Raw genomic sequence first — 16,006 nt, forward strand, 5'->3', positions numbered from 1 at the left:
TGTTTCCTTGACCATTATCAATGGCACAACAGCCCCATTTGTCTGTTAGAGACCTTCAAGTGTGGAGACAGTTTTACCAAACAACACGACCTTCCTTCCTCAGTTCTTGCCCCCACTCCACATCCTCTTATCCTTCTTGCTGCCAGAATGTCCCTCATCCAATTTTTTTTTTCATGGCCTTTTTCCATCCACTCAAGGTCCTGTATGACTGGCCTCATCTCTAAGCACTGCCACTACCCTCCACTGCCTCGTAGACATACTGAAACCCTTACATCTCCCAGTATCTAGCACAGACTTGGGCTTTGAACCTTTGCACAAAGTCCCACTTACTGCAGTCCCCATTCATTAACTCTTTGCTCAACTATCTCTTCCCATGATCAGACACGCTGATAAGATGTCCCTCCTTCAGAACTGTCCCCTGGCTTTCTCTCCCCCATATCCCTTTTCTGGGCTGGTCAGACCACTCCTGACACCCTGTCTTCTCTCTATCTTGCATCAATGCAACTGAATTCTAATTCTTATTGCTGTTCTCCCTCACTGGAAAATAGATCCCTAGAGGAAAACGACATGCTAGGCTTCTTTGCTCACTAGTTGTGTGACCTTGACCTGTGATTCCATTTCCTAATCTGTAAAATGGGTACATTAAAATCCTTAATCCATACGCCTGTGGGAATCATTTACTCTGATTCCAGCCAGCAACTTCTTAAAGAAATTACTATGTGTGAAGGGTTTACAACAGTGTCTGGCTGGCATATAACACGAGCTGATGTTACTATTATCATGGCTCTATGGAATATTTCTCATTCTTAGACCAGATCAGTGCCTGACACTCAGAGAGATAAAGAGTTAATGAAGGAAGAAGTGTAACGCCCTCTTCATTATTTGACTGTTTCCTATTGTCATTTAGGTCTTTATTAAACAATTTTGAAGGTAACTTCAGAAATCATTTGTCGGTTTCTGTGAAATCTAGAAAAAGCAAGTAGGCATTAATATACGTAAGCAAAAATCCTCCTGCTCTTTAGTTTTTCTTCTAAGACATTAATAACAGGAATAGTAGCATGTAAATTCAGTAAAATTTACAATCTTTTAAAGATTATTAATAGCTTATTTTATAAACAAAATACATTTAGCATGCCAATAATAAATGGTCACTCCAGAGCAACTGGATTTGATAATCTGAGAAAGATCAGTATCCATACAAAGTTCCATATTAGCTATTTGTATTTCCTGATGTTATAATTTACTGATTCCCCTGCATCTTAATATAGAAAACTTTCCCTTGGCTGTTAGTACTAATTTTAATTTCCTCTTTACCCATGCAATTTCTTTCTTTCCTTTTTTTTTTTTTTAAGATTTATTCATTTGAGAGAGAGAGAGAGAGCACAAGCATGTGCACACAAGTGAGAAGAGCAGAGAGAAAGGGTGAAAGGGTGAGAGAGAATAGCAAGTAGGCTCAGCATTGAGCCCAAAGCCCAAATTGGGGCTTGATCTCAGGACCCTTAGATCATGATCTGAGCTGAAATCAAGAGTCAGATGCTTAACTGACGGTACCACCTAGGCACCCCTACCCATGCAATTTCTAAATATTATCTTCTTTACTTAAAGACACTATCATGGAGGGCAGCCCGGGTGGCTCATTGGTTTAGTGCTGCCTTCAGCCCAGGGTGTGATCTGGAGACCCGGGATCGAGTCCCACAATGGGCTCCCTTCATGGAGCCTGCCTCTCTCTCTCTCTCTCTCTCTCTGTCTCTCATGAATAAATAAATAAAATCTTAAAAAAAAAAAAGAAACTATCATGGACAATAAAATAAGAAAAAAAGTATTAATCTTTAGAAAGAACAACTTGACATATTTTAGATTCAAAAGAGGAAATAAGTTTAAAATTAAAAGAAAAAATATTAAAAATTGCTCTGTTCATTGGTACCAAGTGAAGAACAAGTTACACAGAGTTCATGATGTCTAAAACAAAGTAAATATGAATCATAGGGTCTTTTTCAACTGAGACTACATCAGAGATTTAGTCCTTGTGACCTAAGGTGGGAAGTGAGAAGCTATGGGTTGGATTTTAGTCAACTCTAGCCTTCCACCTGTTTTTGTAAATAAACCTTTGTTAGAACACATATCACAGTCATTCATTTGATACCTAAATGAATGATGCCTGCTTTTATACTTAACAGAGTTGAGTAGTTGTGATCCACAAATGAAAATATTTATTCACTGCCTCTCATAAAAGAAGTCTGTTGACCCCTCAGACACCCAAGAATGTGATGAATTGACTTCACATCTTTGCATCCACGATGCTACTAGCTATATATTACTCATTGGTAAGTTGAGAAAGAAAGCATTTACTGTGTTCTATGTTTCAGTTGAAAACGGCAACTTGAGAGCATATTTGCTACCCTATTTATTTCTGAATAGGATACTCCTTTTTTCTTAATCTATAATTTATCACCCAAACCAGGATACTTTTGAGATTGAAATAATTATGCTGGGGCAATTGGTGTGAATTGGCCATATGGTCACCCCGGTTCCAAAGCACTACCCAACTGTGAAGCTGACAAGCCCAAAGAACAAACCAACAAATATAAATACGGTTTCTCCAACACTGTAGCTTTTGTTTTTTTGTTTTGTTTTGTTTTTGCATTTACTGATCCCTGCCCTCCCCACCCTCTAACCTCCACTGTCCTCGATGATACCAGCTCTGCTTCAAATACAACACAAATGTAGAACTTACTTTTTAATTCTTTCTCCAAAAGAAGCCATTTCCTCCAAGATGTTTTGAACAGTTGAAACAATATCCTGTACCATATAGATTCTTTCAATTAACCCTTTTTTTTCAGATTCCTAGGAAACATAAAAGCAAGATTTAGCTCAATCACTTCATTTGTATCATCTTGCTATAGAAATTCATATATCGTTATAACAGTTATTATCAACAGAATGACTCCAAGAGACAAATCACATTTTTTTCACAATTTAAAGTATTTATTGACTCCAAAGAACTGTGTTGCCCACTCATTCAGACACAACCATTCTTCTCTACGAAAGCTACGGCTTCTCTCAGAGGACTTGGCAACCCCATCCATCTGGCTGACCCTGATTTTCTGTCTGGCTTCACACAGTTACCTGCCAGCTCACCTTACCCCGGTCCCTCACAGTCCTTCAGAAATGTTTCAAGCAGGTGACAACATGGTATGTTGGAAATCCAGGTGATATGTTTCCTAGTACTGTGGCTTCTTTGTCAAACTCTGCTGCATTTCTAGTCATGTTTTAAACCCACTGCAAGTCTGAGGAACATTTCAGTTATCCTTTGGCAACCACCTCAGAAACAGAGTAGGTACCTGTAGGCAGACTCCATAGTCACTTCTGGAGATTGCATCCTACACAGGTTATTCCCTGGGAGGATGTCCAATGATTGACTGGCTTTTCCTTCATGAGGTAGAAGCAAATACAAGTTCATCTTCCTCAGTCTACAATTTGTCATGTGTAACAGAATTCAGCCTTCTAAGAATATTGTCCTTACTTTGCTTATAAAAATATGTCAAGTGTGTTTTAGCATGCTAGGCAGCTAATGCTTATAAAAATAATTTAGAAATTACTCAAATGTTGGAGAAAAGATGATTCTCTAATGACTGGTATTTTTACACAATTTCTTATATTCTGATACCATATTTTACCTCCCTGGGAACTCTACTGTAACTGGGATTTAGCTAGTATCTTCTCAGCTCTTGCCTGTCTGGGTCATTGTAGCCACAACATCTAATATATAATACCTAAAACCTCAAATTTTTCTCTATCTAGAATTTTACTTGAGTTAGAATTGCACTAAATTATGGAGCAAAACCTTCTAAACTGAAGAGAACATTTGGGGCACCTGGGTGGCTCAGTTGGTTATGCAACTGCCTTTACCTTGGGTCATGATCTCAGGGTCTTGGGATCAAGCTCTGAGTCATGCTCCCTGCTGAGGGAGGTTTTCCCTCTCCTCTCTGCTTGTGCTCTCTGCTGCTATCTCTGTCTCTCTCTCTCTCTCAAATAAATAAAATCTTTTAAAAAAAAGAGAGAGAGAGAGATCATTTTAAGAATAATCAATATGGCAGAGATGTCAGGAAACCACAAACTTCCCTTCTCACACCTGTCCTTGTTTATGAAGCTACTTGGCAGAAACAGACCACAGAGAGCGCAAAGGTTAGAATGTACCACCGCCACCCCCTCCTTAGTAAAGGGTGCAGGGATGGTTTGAAGACCCCTTACCATTAAGCGCTGAACTCCTTAATCTAAGCATTCCGTATAGAAGGAGAAGGCAGGCTTTTTGTGTCTTCTTGCTACCTCAAACTAGCAAGGCATTTTTAGATTTTCACTGCAATTTAAAATTCCTTATTTCCCTTACTCTGTAATTCCTCAAGCAGCTTGCATTAAAAATTAGATATGCTGCAAGAGCAACCTAATTCATACTCAGCAACATCTATTAATGGGCACAATGGTGAAAACCCATCTCTGTCTGCTACATAAGTATTCATGTTTATAACGGAGGATTTGAAAGCACCAGGGAGTTTGACCCAAAGGGCAAAAGTAGCTTCTTCTTTTCAGCAGCATAGACTTTAGGTCAAAACAATTTCTTGGAAGATGACTCAAATTTCCACGTGGCTCCACTTCATAAAAATATCCATTGACCGTGTGTGTGTGTGTGTGTGTGTGTGTGTATTACCCCCACCCCCCTAATGAAACACCCAAATGCTGAGGTTCTGGTCATGAAGAAAGTATAAGTTTAGTATATCAAAATAATAAATTATTGTCACAATGTCCTTTTACTTTTTGATGTACTTGATGTTTTAATTTGCATATTTAATATTCAAAAACAAGGCTAAGGGTCCCACCATATCTAGGCTAACAGGATAGTAATTTGAAGAGTGAACGTAATCAGAATCACATAATTTTAAAAATATTTATGAACTCTCAACTTGATTTAATCATATTGGCAGATCCACATAATTATTTCATTTTATTTTTACAAGTACGTTACTTCAAAAATTTTAAAAGGCATGTTTTATGTATATTAAAATGAAACATTCATGTTCTGTGAACATTTTTAAATGGTACATAAAGGATTATTATTTGTACTACAGATTCACATATTTAACTGGTTTCCTAGTTATATATGTTTATAATCCCAGGTGAGGGTACTTTTCAAAAGAATGTACTTTTTAAAACCATCTTTTTACATATTTCATAAAATTGTTCTTAATCATCTTCAGAATTGCACTTAGTAGTCATTAAATTGACACCTTTAATTGACTCTACTGTGGATCATAATTTTAATTATGAAAATACTATCTCTACGGGCACTGAGGTACCTTGAAACCTCACACCAAAAAATGTGTTACATGGAGAAAATTATCAATTTTAATTTTTAAATATTGATATCCATATATATATATCTCAGCCCAAATATTTTCAAGGGCACTGTATATCTTTGTAATCATTCATATGAACTTATTCTGTTAAACATTTTTTCAGGACAAAGCTTCAAGTAAGTTGTATCCTTAATTCATTTGGTGTTACACAAAATTAATGCTTGTAAATAAATGGTTTTTCAATTACCTTTCATTCTTGCATAAAACAGGTATTTATTCTGTTAAAAATCAAAAGTCTCCCCCTCCCCCCAAATTGAGTTATCCCAAAGGATAGCTTCAGAATTAAACACTGGACCGGGCACAGCATTTAATATCATAGCTTACTTTGTGATGAATATTCCTTGCTTTTCTGAGAGAAAAAAACGCAGTGTCTTTTTTTGCCAGTTCTTTTAAAATTCACTTCCACTCACAAAAGCTTTTAGAAATGAAGTTACTTAGTATTTCAGTCGTCAAAGATTTTGATTACAAATTTCCAACTGAGGCACACCTGGGTAGCTGAGTCAGTTAAGCATCTACCTTTGGCTCAGGTCATGATCTCAGGGTCCTGGGATGGAGCTGGCATCAGGCTCCCTTCTCAGTGTGGGGGTCTGCTTCTCCCTCTCCCCCTCCCCCCTGCTCATGCTCATGTTCTGTCTCTCTCAAATCTAAGTAAATAAATAAATAAATAAACAAACAAATAAACATTTCCAACTGATTATGACCCAAATACAACAAAAATAGATTTCTTTTTTCACAGGAGTTCAATAGCTTTGGGAAATGTTTAAGTTGACTAAGAGCTCTTCAAAGGTTCAAACATTCCTAAACTCAAATTGGTGACCAGCAGCAAAAACAGTATACATTGTCACACTGAAGTGTATTTTTTATATTTGACACATCTTTGCCACAAAAAATTTGTTGTTGCTACCCAACACTGTATACATAAAATGTTTGTAAGTGTAGACACTTCAGCTTCTAGTCAATCAGTGAAGCATTATCATTTGTACACAATCATGGATAATCAGGGCACTGTGGCCAATCCCAAGTACACTTCTGCCTCATAGACTCCTTTGTTTTGTAAGAATGTCTTATTAGTCATGATGCTGTCCCCCATCCAAGTTTGCATTGATACTATTCCTACGAAATTAAATAATTCTTAATTAATGCTAAATGTTTCAACTAAATTTACAATGGCATTCCTATGTCAGAATGTTACCATTTGTAAAACTAGCAGAAGCTTTATTTTAGTTCCATATATTGGTTGAAAAAACTCAGAACAATTTTACAATTAATTTATTTGATATTCTGTTTGAATCATTTGATGGCACCCAGGTAAGACTGCCACCATTTGACTCCACCTATGATTTTTTTTTTTTTACATGTTGGCACTATTGGAGTCAACATAATAAGAGCCATCTTGCTATTTTTCATACGTGTACAATGAAACCTTGGAATGAAAAATCAGATAAATGTAGAACAGTCATTTTATTTCAAAGAAAAGCCATACTCTACAGAGAGATATGTAAACAAAATGTTTCGGCTACACAAATAAAAGCATGTTTCCAGAAATAGTTTTCTTAAAGTAACTGCTAGCTATTGAAGACTCTTTAAGCAAATTTGTAACTTAAGTTTACACACACAGGTGATATGATCATAGCCCCAGGGGATGGACAAGAAATGTAAACACATATCTATCAGTTAGCTCATCAATAATTATCTTGAGAAATAGAATATTATTACTTGATTATTCTTTTTTTTTACTTGATTATTCTTTTTTTTTTTTACTTGATTATTCTTAAACATGAACTCTACTTTATGATTTACTCACTGAAAAAGTTTTATCAAACAGTAAGGAAAAAAGTGAAGATTTACTCAATGGAATGAGTGAAGCAAAACATATTAAAAGTGTTCAGACTACTACTTATTCTATTATCCATAGACTTTTTAAATTCTGCATATATTTAACATACATTTACCCTGTAATTTTTCATCTTTCCCACTAACTCCACCAGAATTGACAGTTTGGAAACATTATGCATCCTATAGATTTGGTAATTGCTATGCCCCAATAGGCTGGCATGCCACATGGCTGATTGGGGTGGGAGTATCAGATGCTTCTCCACCACTTGCAAGAAGGGGTGAACTCATCTGAAAGTACTTTTTCAACAACCATCCACAAGCTTTCCTTTAAAGCTAGGTTTTAGTGACTTTGCCCCTGAAAAGTATCAGGAAAATTAATGGGTTATCCCTGATTGCTTGCTGGATTTAACCTGGTGACAATGAGATCTCTGGTCACTGCACATGTAACCCCTGGGCTTTTAGTAAAAACCATGGCAGAAGCAGAATACAAGTCTAAGTAATTTATTCCAGTGTATTTGAATGTAAATATTAAGTACAATATTTAGTACTTAAACAAAATGGGGAGAAAACAGTGAATGGAAATTTTCTGGGCAAATAGGGACATGTGGCATAGGATTCCAGAGCAAGTGTGTCTCCATTACAAGAAGTCCCTTAAAAAAATTAAAAAAAAAAAAAAAAAGGCAAGCTCTAGTGTCTAGTGACCATTTCACAAGGTAGGGATTCAGTTCACACTTGTTCTTTTTTGGCATTTGCTTCTTTGATGTCCGTGTGTTTCTGTTTTCTTTCTGTACCACAGAATATATAATTTTGAGATACCACATTCAGTTACATATTGATACTTACTTTTTCTTTCCAGCATTATTTTGCCCAATACTCATGAGAGGAGATGTTAAATGATGTCATTTGAAAATATTTCAAAAATATTTCTTTCCATTTTTATATTTAAGAGCTGGGGTAATCAGGGATTATTTGCACCAAAAGGTGAAAAGTTACAAGAAACACAAACAGACCAACCATCCATAGGACTTATCAGCTCTCACCAGGCCTACCCATTTTGTAAATAACCAGCTAGGGGTCGGAGAGAACTGGGTTCAACTCTAACTTGCCATTAATCAGTTCTGTGATCATGGCAAATTCCTTACCCATTCTGAATCCCCATTTTACTATCTGGAAAAAGGGAGAGCCTAATCTTTTCCCAATTGAGTGTTTGAAGAATTAAATATCATTCGTATCATAAGATATGTAAAGGACTTGGTACACTTTGGGCACTTCATAAATATAAGTCCCTTCCTTTTGAGAATGCAAAAAGATAAAAGAATGAATAACCTTTGGTCTAGTTTAAAGAATACTGGGGTTAATTTAAGTTTTGAAAGCAATGATCTTCCAAGACAAGTCTACTCATGTTGCCCTGCGTTGTATGAAAGATCATCTGGCAGTTTTATCTGCATCATGCTGGCTTTATTTACACGTCTCAGATTGAACCATGGAATGTGGTGATAACAGTTTAGCAAACACAACATTACATCTGCTGCTGCTACCAAATTGCCTGGGAAGAGTAACAGAGATCCATTCAGAAAGACAGAACTGTTATCACATGTGCTCATGTGTTTCCTTAACATAGGAGGCTTCTGATTTATAGAGGGAAATGTGTAATAAAAAAGAGTGGGGGCCACTGGTGTGATTAAACAAATGCACAAAAAAAATGTGAACAACTATATGCACTGCACTTTTAGAGCCCTGCATTTGAGAAAGAATGGATTTTACTTCGTATTACAAACTTGAAAAACCAACGAGGTGTAAGTCAATTCACATGATTTAGGGTCTACTTTGTGATAAAGCATGCATCACAACATAATGGAAGAGAGATGAGAGCATGAACTTATCAGAGATAGAATTCCAATTTCATAAGAATCCTTTGTTTTCTGACATACAGAAAGAAAGACTGGCACTCACTGTAAGAAAAATGATAACAAACTCCATCTCTGAAACCTAAAGATGCATATTATCATACCAGAGATGGGTGTAATATCACCTTTTACTTCATTGCCCATTTGTTTATAAAATGTGAGAAAAATAAACTTGAGTTTTTGGCTAAGTCTGTATGCAGTCAAATTAAGCACATATCATGTGCTTTCTTTATAAGCAAAACCAAAAATAAATCAGGAGGCAAATCCATCCTTCTCCAGGCCTTGTTCCCACCCCCACTCCCCCCAAGGCTCCAATGACTATAGCACTGTAGGTGCAATAAACCAGCTTGGAGCCTCTGGGAGAGAATTCACACCATCAAAATGAATTTACAACTTGGAATTAATTATATAATCAGTATGTTACTTTAAATCTTTCCTACATGTTCTGATTTAGGAAAAAATCCTCATTCCTCTATTAATTACCTAAGCAAAGCCAGGAGACAGTCCCCAAAATTGACCATGTCAGAAAAAATCCTTTTTGACATGTTTAAAAATTGAGTAATATTTGTCACAGAATGGGAAGTGTCCCCAAAAGGGATCAACGCAAAATTCTGTCTCAAGACCTTTCCAATAATTTCAGCCATCTAGAAGAAAGACACAAAAATATAACTTTTGGGCTTTCAATGGGAATGTTTGGTCTGTTTTATCCTACAGAGTATTAAAAAAAAAGCCAATAATTTGAAAACTTAAAGTTATAAACACCAGAAATAGATTCAGTGGAATTTAGCATGGGAAAAAAAACACACACACAACAGAAAACCCCAAACCTCAGTAGTATCTGTCATAGCAAAGCATAAGAAGCAATATTTCTGATAGATGAGATTAAAAAGTGTTCCTTGTGAAGCCTGGATGCCTGTACTGGGAACCTCCTTTAGGACTTCTTCCCATGAGATATGGGGTGGGTCTGTGTGCAAGCACGCTGGCACATGTGCATGTGCACACTCGTGTGTATACACACACACAGCGTCTACTCTATGGTGTATGCTCTTTCAATAGGGGTAAAATTCTGTATTTTCTCGGGAGACTACTTCTTTCTCAAGTATACTTTTGCTTATGGAAATGAATATAAAACAGATCAGATTTTAAATCAATATCATTTCTAAGTGGTTTTTAAACTCTATTCATTACAGAAAGCATTTCCACAGTTACTGGTATTTACCAACATGTTTGTCTTTCTTTTTGGCTTGCAACAAGAATCTCATCTGGTATTATGTAGAAGGGCTGAAAAAAGTAAAAGAACGAACAACATCAAGAAGATGATGTTGATAAAACACAAATGAAAAATTGGAAACTGTCTAAAATAATTATTTGGAATTTAGCCCTAGGAAGATTGGTTTCTCTAGGCCAATTGACAGATGCATGCATGCCACCCCAGAGCAAACAGGGTTAGTGGTTTTCTATAAATATGGAGGTAGTTCTCTGTAACTACTGTGGCTAAACACACAATGAGCTGCAGTTGCTGACGTTTCTATGTGTGTCTTTTAGTTTTCTTTGAGGTAGGGAGTGAGAAGGGCAGGAGATAGAACATTAGTGCAGTCAAGCAGTGCAACAAGTAATTCTTATTACCTTAAGATTCAGCAGCAACATCACCTCTGTCAGCATTCCTGATTCACACACACACACTTCCTCTTCTCTGCCCAACCTAGTGTACAGACTTTAATGAAAGTAGCAACTATGCTATACTCTGATTATTTACTTAGAGGATCATGTTTACAGTTTTAATCTTTTTACCTACAGAGGCTTGGAGATGGAGAAAACAGTCCCTTTCATTATAAAATGTTCCACAAATATACAATGCAGAAAAATGAACAGATAAATTAATGGCACGTTTCCGTCAGGACAGGGTGGCATGGTGAAAAATAAATCTGATTTAGGTTAGAACTGGATTTGAGTTTTGCTACTATCCTATCTAGTTAGTTTCCCTTAATTTGTAGATGGGGAAAATAATATCAAATTTAATGGTTATCTTGAATACTGGATGAGCTAAAGTATACAGAAATAGTCTTCAAATAATAAACCCTCCACCAATATTAATTATTTTATAAATGGAATTATTTAGCTAATACTCAAAGCAATCTTGTTTTATATTATTATCTTTGCTTCCTTTATTACTTACTTTAAATTATTACTTTTCCCTTGAGAAAAGAGAAGGGTCTTTACCTATCAATTACATTGCAAACTCACTGGGTAATCCGGATTTAGGGCAAACCACAAGGGAACAGAGAGGATTTCATTACAGAAGGTAAGAAGAACAGCTACTATCCTCAGAAAAACAATGACCTGTGGATAATAGAAATACAATATCCAAAGTATTCTACATTAGCATGATATAAACATTTTAGGCAATGAGAAATATCTAGACACAGTATAGTCCATAAAACCAGAGCCTCTGCCTGTTAGACTGTACATAAACTAATAGAAGGATAGATAATCCATCTAATTTATAGCCTGGTATATAATATTTCACAATATTTGGGAATAACACACTAAGTATAATCCTTACCATAGAAATCAAAAAGAAAATACACAAGTATTAGGAATATTAGTGAGCCTGATACTAGTGGGATGAATAATGGTTCAAAGGGTCAGGTTAATGACATTTCTGGATGACTTTAAAAGATAATGAAGCCAATACATTTTTTTTTTAAGAATGGGGGCTTGTATTTAAAAGAAAAATTTAAGCAAGTCAATGTGTCAGAGAAAAGACTGCATGAAATAGAGAAGCCAATCCCTTCTCATTCAAAACATGCATAAACTGATGATTAAGAGTTGGCTAGAATCCATTTTAATATTAAAGTCTTGAAAGTAAGATGGCATGGTAGAAATTATAGCAATTAAATCACTTCATCACTAAAAATAACATTAAATCAAATTAAAAGGAGTTAAATCAGAGCAACCATTTACTTTCTCTCTCTGAAAATTATCCTTAAACATGTCCTCTAAAATATGCCCTGTATATAGATTGCCTATGCCCTGTGTGTGTATATTCAACTATTGCTAACCTTTCAAAGATATTGTCCAACTTTGTATTTTCTTAAAAATACCACACTTTATCATTTTAAAGTACCACTGCTCCATTAATAGGTTAAAAAATCACTAATCAAACCAATTTGCTGTGTTTGAGAGCATTCTTAAGATGGTGCAAAGGAATCATAAACCAAACTACTGTCACTATGAGACTGTAAGAAAACTTCCTCCAAACATGAAGGTCTCCCCTGGTTGGGACACTATAGATCATCTTCTCTCTCTGGAATAAGAAGACACAGGGAATGAGGCATCATGGGCCGCATCATGGGTCTAGTACATTCAAAGGACTCTGCAGATTATATTACAGCAAAAACTCCTTCTAAATACATATGCCACATGCCTCTCTCCCTAAGAAGGTTCTGCCTGGGATCAGGGGACAATCCATTTGGAGAATGGAAACTATGTTAAACTGAAATTGTTGGTTTAAAATGTACTAACTTTTAATGATGACATCCTAATTTGTGAAAAGAACACAGAGATATAATATTCATTTGTACCCTTTCATTATAAAATGCTCCACAATTAATTCACAAAAATGCATTAGATGTTTATTTTCTCAAAGAAAAACATCCATATCTGTTTTTCACCCACAACTGATAGAGAAGGGCAATTTTCCCCCCAAACACTGTAAGACAACTGTGCACTCATTGATCATCCTAGAACAGATCATTCAAGTCCTATTTCTGACAGCTGAGTTAAAGACACACCAATTCACAATGCAGGCCTTACAGAGCAGTTTCTTTATATTATAGCAATAGACAGGATCTTTTTTTTTAATATGTGCCCTTATGATTTCTGCTTGCTGATGTTAATAGTAAATACTGAAATATTCTATGTAAGCACTTGTTGGGCTGGAAAAAGAAACTCTAATGCAAGTATTTATACCTTCTGCAATGAAAACAAGATATTATTGCTTTGCGTGACCTTTCCTAAGCACGGGATACAGCATTTTACACAATAGTTTCTTGGTTCATGCTTCAATTACTGACCTTTACTGTGCAGAAAATTAATGCAATTTTCATTGTAATCCATCCGTACAAATAAGGTCCATATAGAAGAATTCCACATTTGGAATCTAATACAAATAGGAAATGTCAGCTGATTGCTGTTGACTGAACTTGGCCATTATCTGTTTATTCAGGGCTCCCCAGCAAACTACGCTTGTAACAAGCAATTTCTTGCGTGGGCCATCAAGAATAAGAAAAAGAGATTTCCTCTCTCTTCAAAGTTTGGTTTGTACAGTTAGTTTCATAAAAGCCAAAATAGTAGTTACCTGAAGATTCTATGTTATATCTGAAAGTACACACACACACAAAATTGTGCACTCCAATTTGCCTTTTCATACAGGTCACCACCATGGACTTTGGACAATGAGAAGGAACAAGAGGCCACAATGATGTCATTTTACAACAACCGCCCTTCAGGACAATAAAAGTATGACAGACCACAGACCGAGTCCTGGTCTGTGCATCAGAGACAGGCAGAATACAGAACACGTCCATCTCCCGAGGAAGCTGTGCCGTGGGGCCCCGAAATGCTTTCATCTTCTGCAGTCGCCTGGGATTGTATTTGGTGGGAAGGGGTGCTGGCAATTAAGGAGTGTCACTTTCAAGATGGATAGTTTGGATAGAAAGGAGTTTCCTCTCTTCTTCTGGTTTGGAAGGAAGTGGCTGTGTGTTTATCATTTGTAAACAGCTCATTACTCACTGGGTGTGTTACAGTTCCCAGAGGCATGGTCTGTCATGTCTAACATGCAACAGAAGCCAGAAAGGTTCTGTGGGTAAGCTCTTCAATAGAGCACACTATGGAGGGTCCAGTGCCCGGATGTGCTGGTCTATGGCAAGTGCATCTCAGTCATGGCATCTGCTCTATGTGGAGAAGAAATGATGGGCTTGTAATATATATGTGGATGATGTGGGCTCCAGAAGTCTTAAACTTGAAAATCCCTCTATACTTTACAAATCTCCTGGAGATGTGAGATTGAAAAGATATGGATAAGGACTGCAAAGTTCACCAGTCTCTAACAGCAGATGGGTTGTGTTAGGCAGAAAGACATATAAATAAAAGTCAAAATTTCATTTTAGATTTATTCCTTTGGATGATTTCATAGACATATAAAATTGAGGAAGCAAACAAATACGGCCATGCTGTGGCCGTTAAAGGCTCTATGAAAATACTACAATCAAAGTATTTCAAGAACGGAATTGCCCTGAGGGAAATGGGGAATGTCCTAATGCCAATGCCCTGTGTGTAGCAGGTTTGGTACACCTACCCTTAGGGAGGGCCATGCTTGCATAAACACAAGAGCTCCAAGGCTCCTCCATGTAATGGTATGGTTCCAACTCAGTCAACCTTGCCCAGTAAGGCTTGAAACATAGCCCAATTGGCTCTACTTCCAGACTCCCAACCCCCCCAGACAATCCTTGAGGCACCCCACTAGAAAGTTGGCTTGTGACAACCACTGATCCATGGCCTGAATTTGTTGCTTGCCAGTACATACCACTTGTTCATTCATTTCCTTTTTGTTGGATGCTCTCCTTTATCAGATGGGCCAAAGACACACAGTCACAATGATCTCTGAAGGGCAGATGACACCCTCTTCTACAGAGGGCTTGTTTTACCAGACATAGCCAAACAGAAGAAAACCTCCCTCACTTCCAAGCCTTGGTAAATAAAATTTAGAATTTTGCCTCATAAAAGGTTTAAAATAATTCCATTAATACTTGTGCTTCTTTTGGTAAAACATCCCATCATCATGCATGTTAGCTTAGCTATGCTTATCTTTCCTGCTCAAGGAGTTAAATGTTAGTCAGAAGCAACTCACATTGATTCATCCAGAAGAAAGTTGCATCTGTGCGACCTTATTCTGAAACGAGTCAATTTTGTTTAAAAAATATATTTTATTTTATTGTTTTGCTATTAATGATCATTTTAGCACAACAAATAAGATTCACTTTGTAATTCACCCAATTTGCTTCAAATGGCCAAAACCATCTGGCTCACCCAATTAATTTTAAGGCTGTTTGTGTCATGGAGCCAGTGTTTTTTAATTCATGGCTATTTTCTGGGTATTTTATATTGGATACTTAACTCTTATGATTCCCTGTTTTGCCCTTCCCCCCAGTCCTGCAAGCCTCCCAGGCATGGCCATCACAAACCCCATACACCGGCAGATTCTATGGGGCTGGAAGTCCATTAAGCCGGTAGCATCTCATTTGGCATTTTCACTTGTTTCATTTTATTCCAGAAGGTTTGTCTGAAAGCGTAATGACAACAAAAGCAGCAGATTTGAAGAGATTATCCCAGGAGAAGAGAAAGGACAGATGTACGCAGACATATAGCTGAAACCATTGCCAGCAACAGCTGGGAAACTGACAGGCTCTGAAGTGGGTGACCACCCCACAGAGTGCAGACGGGAACCTAAAGGAACAGCAATTTTACCTGATTTACTTTTGACTTCCTAGACTACCTCTTATCTACCTTTTCTACACCAAAGGGGCAGGCTTTTGCGATCTTCACTCGCATCAAATGACAGGCCTCCTGTAGGTACACTTTTTATCATATTCCAGTAATTCCTTATCTTTTACCCTTTTTAATCCTCCCTTAATAAGATTTCTACAAAGTGATATCTTTTATAAAATACAAAAATGTGACTATACCAGACACTCCATAGTACTAAAATATATATATATGGTTTGACTCAACGAGAAAAATGCTCTCTTCTGACAATATTAACAACATCCCCATTCATGAGCTTGCCTAAGC

At 36.8% G+C, this 16,006-nt stretch overlaps 1 protein-coding gene across 11 annotated transcripts in view; it reads right to left on the reverse strand.

The window, feature by feature from the left end:
- MCTP2 (multiple C2 and transmembrane domain containing 2) overlaps positions 1 to 16,006 on the reverse strand; it is a 245,082-nt gene that overhangs the window by 18,467 nt on the left and 210,609 nt on the right. For all 11 annotated transcript variants that reach the window (XM_038532734.1, XM_038532731.1, XM_038532739.1 and 8 more), the window contains one exon: positions 2,735 to 2,844. In XM_038532734.1, coding sequence (XP_038388662.1) covers positions 2,735 to 2,844 — 110 coding nt within the window. The remainder of the gene's footprint in view (positions 1 to 2,734; positions 2,845 to 16,006) is intronic.

The sequence above is a fragment of the Canis lupus genome, chromosome 3 (genome assembly GCF_011100685.1).
Source record: "Canis lupus familiaris isolate Mischka breed German Shepherd chromosome 3, alternate assembly UU_Cfam_GSD_1.0, whole genome shotgun sequence".
NCBI lineage: Eukaryota > Metazoa > Chordata > Mammalia > Carnivora > Canidae > Canis > Canis lupus.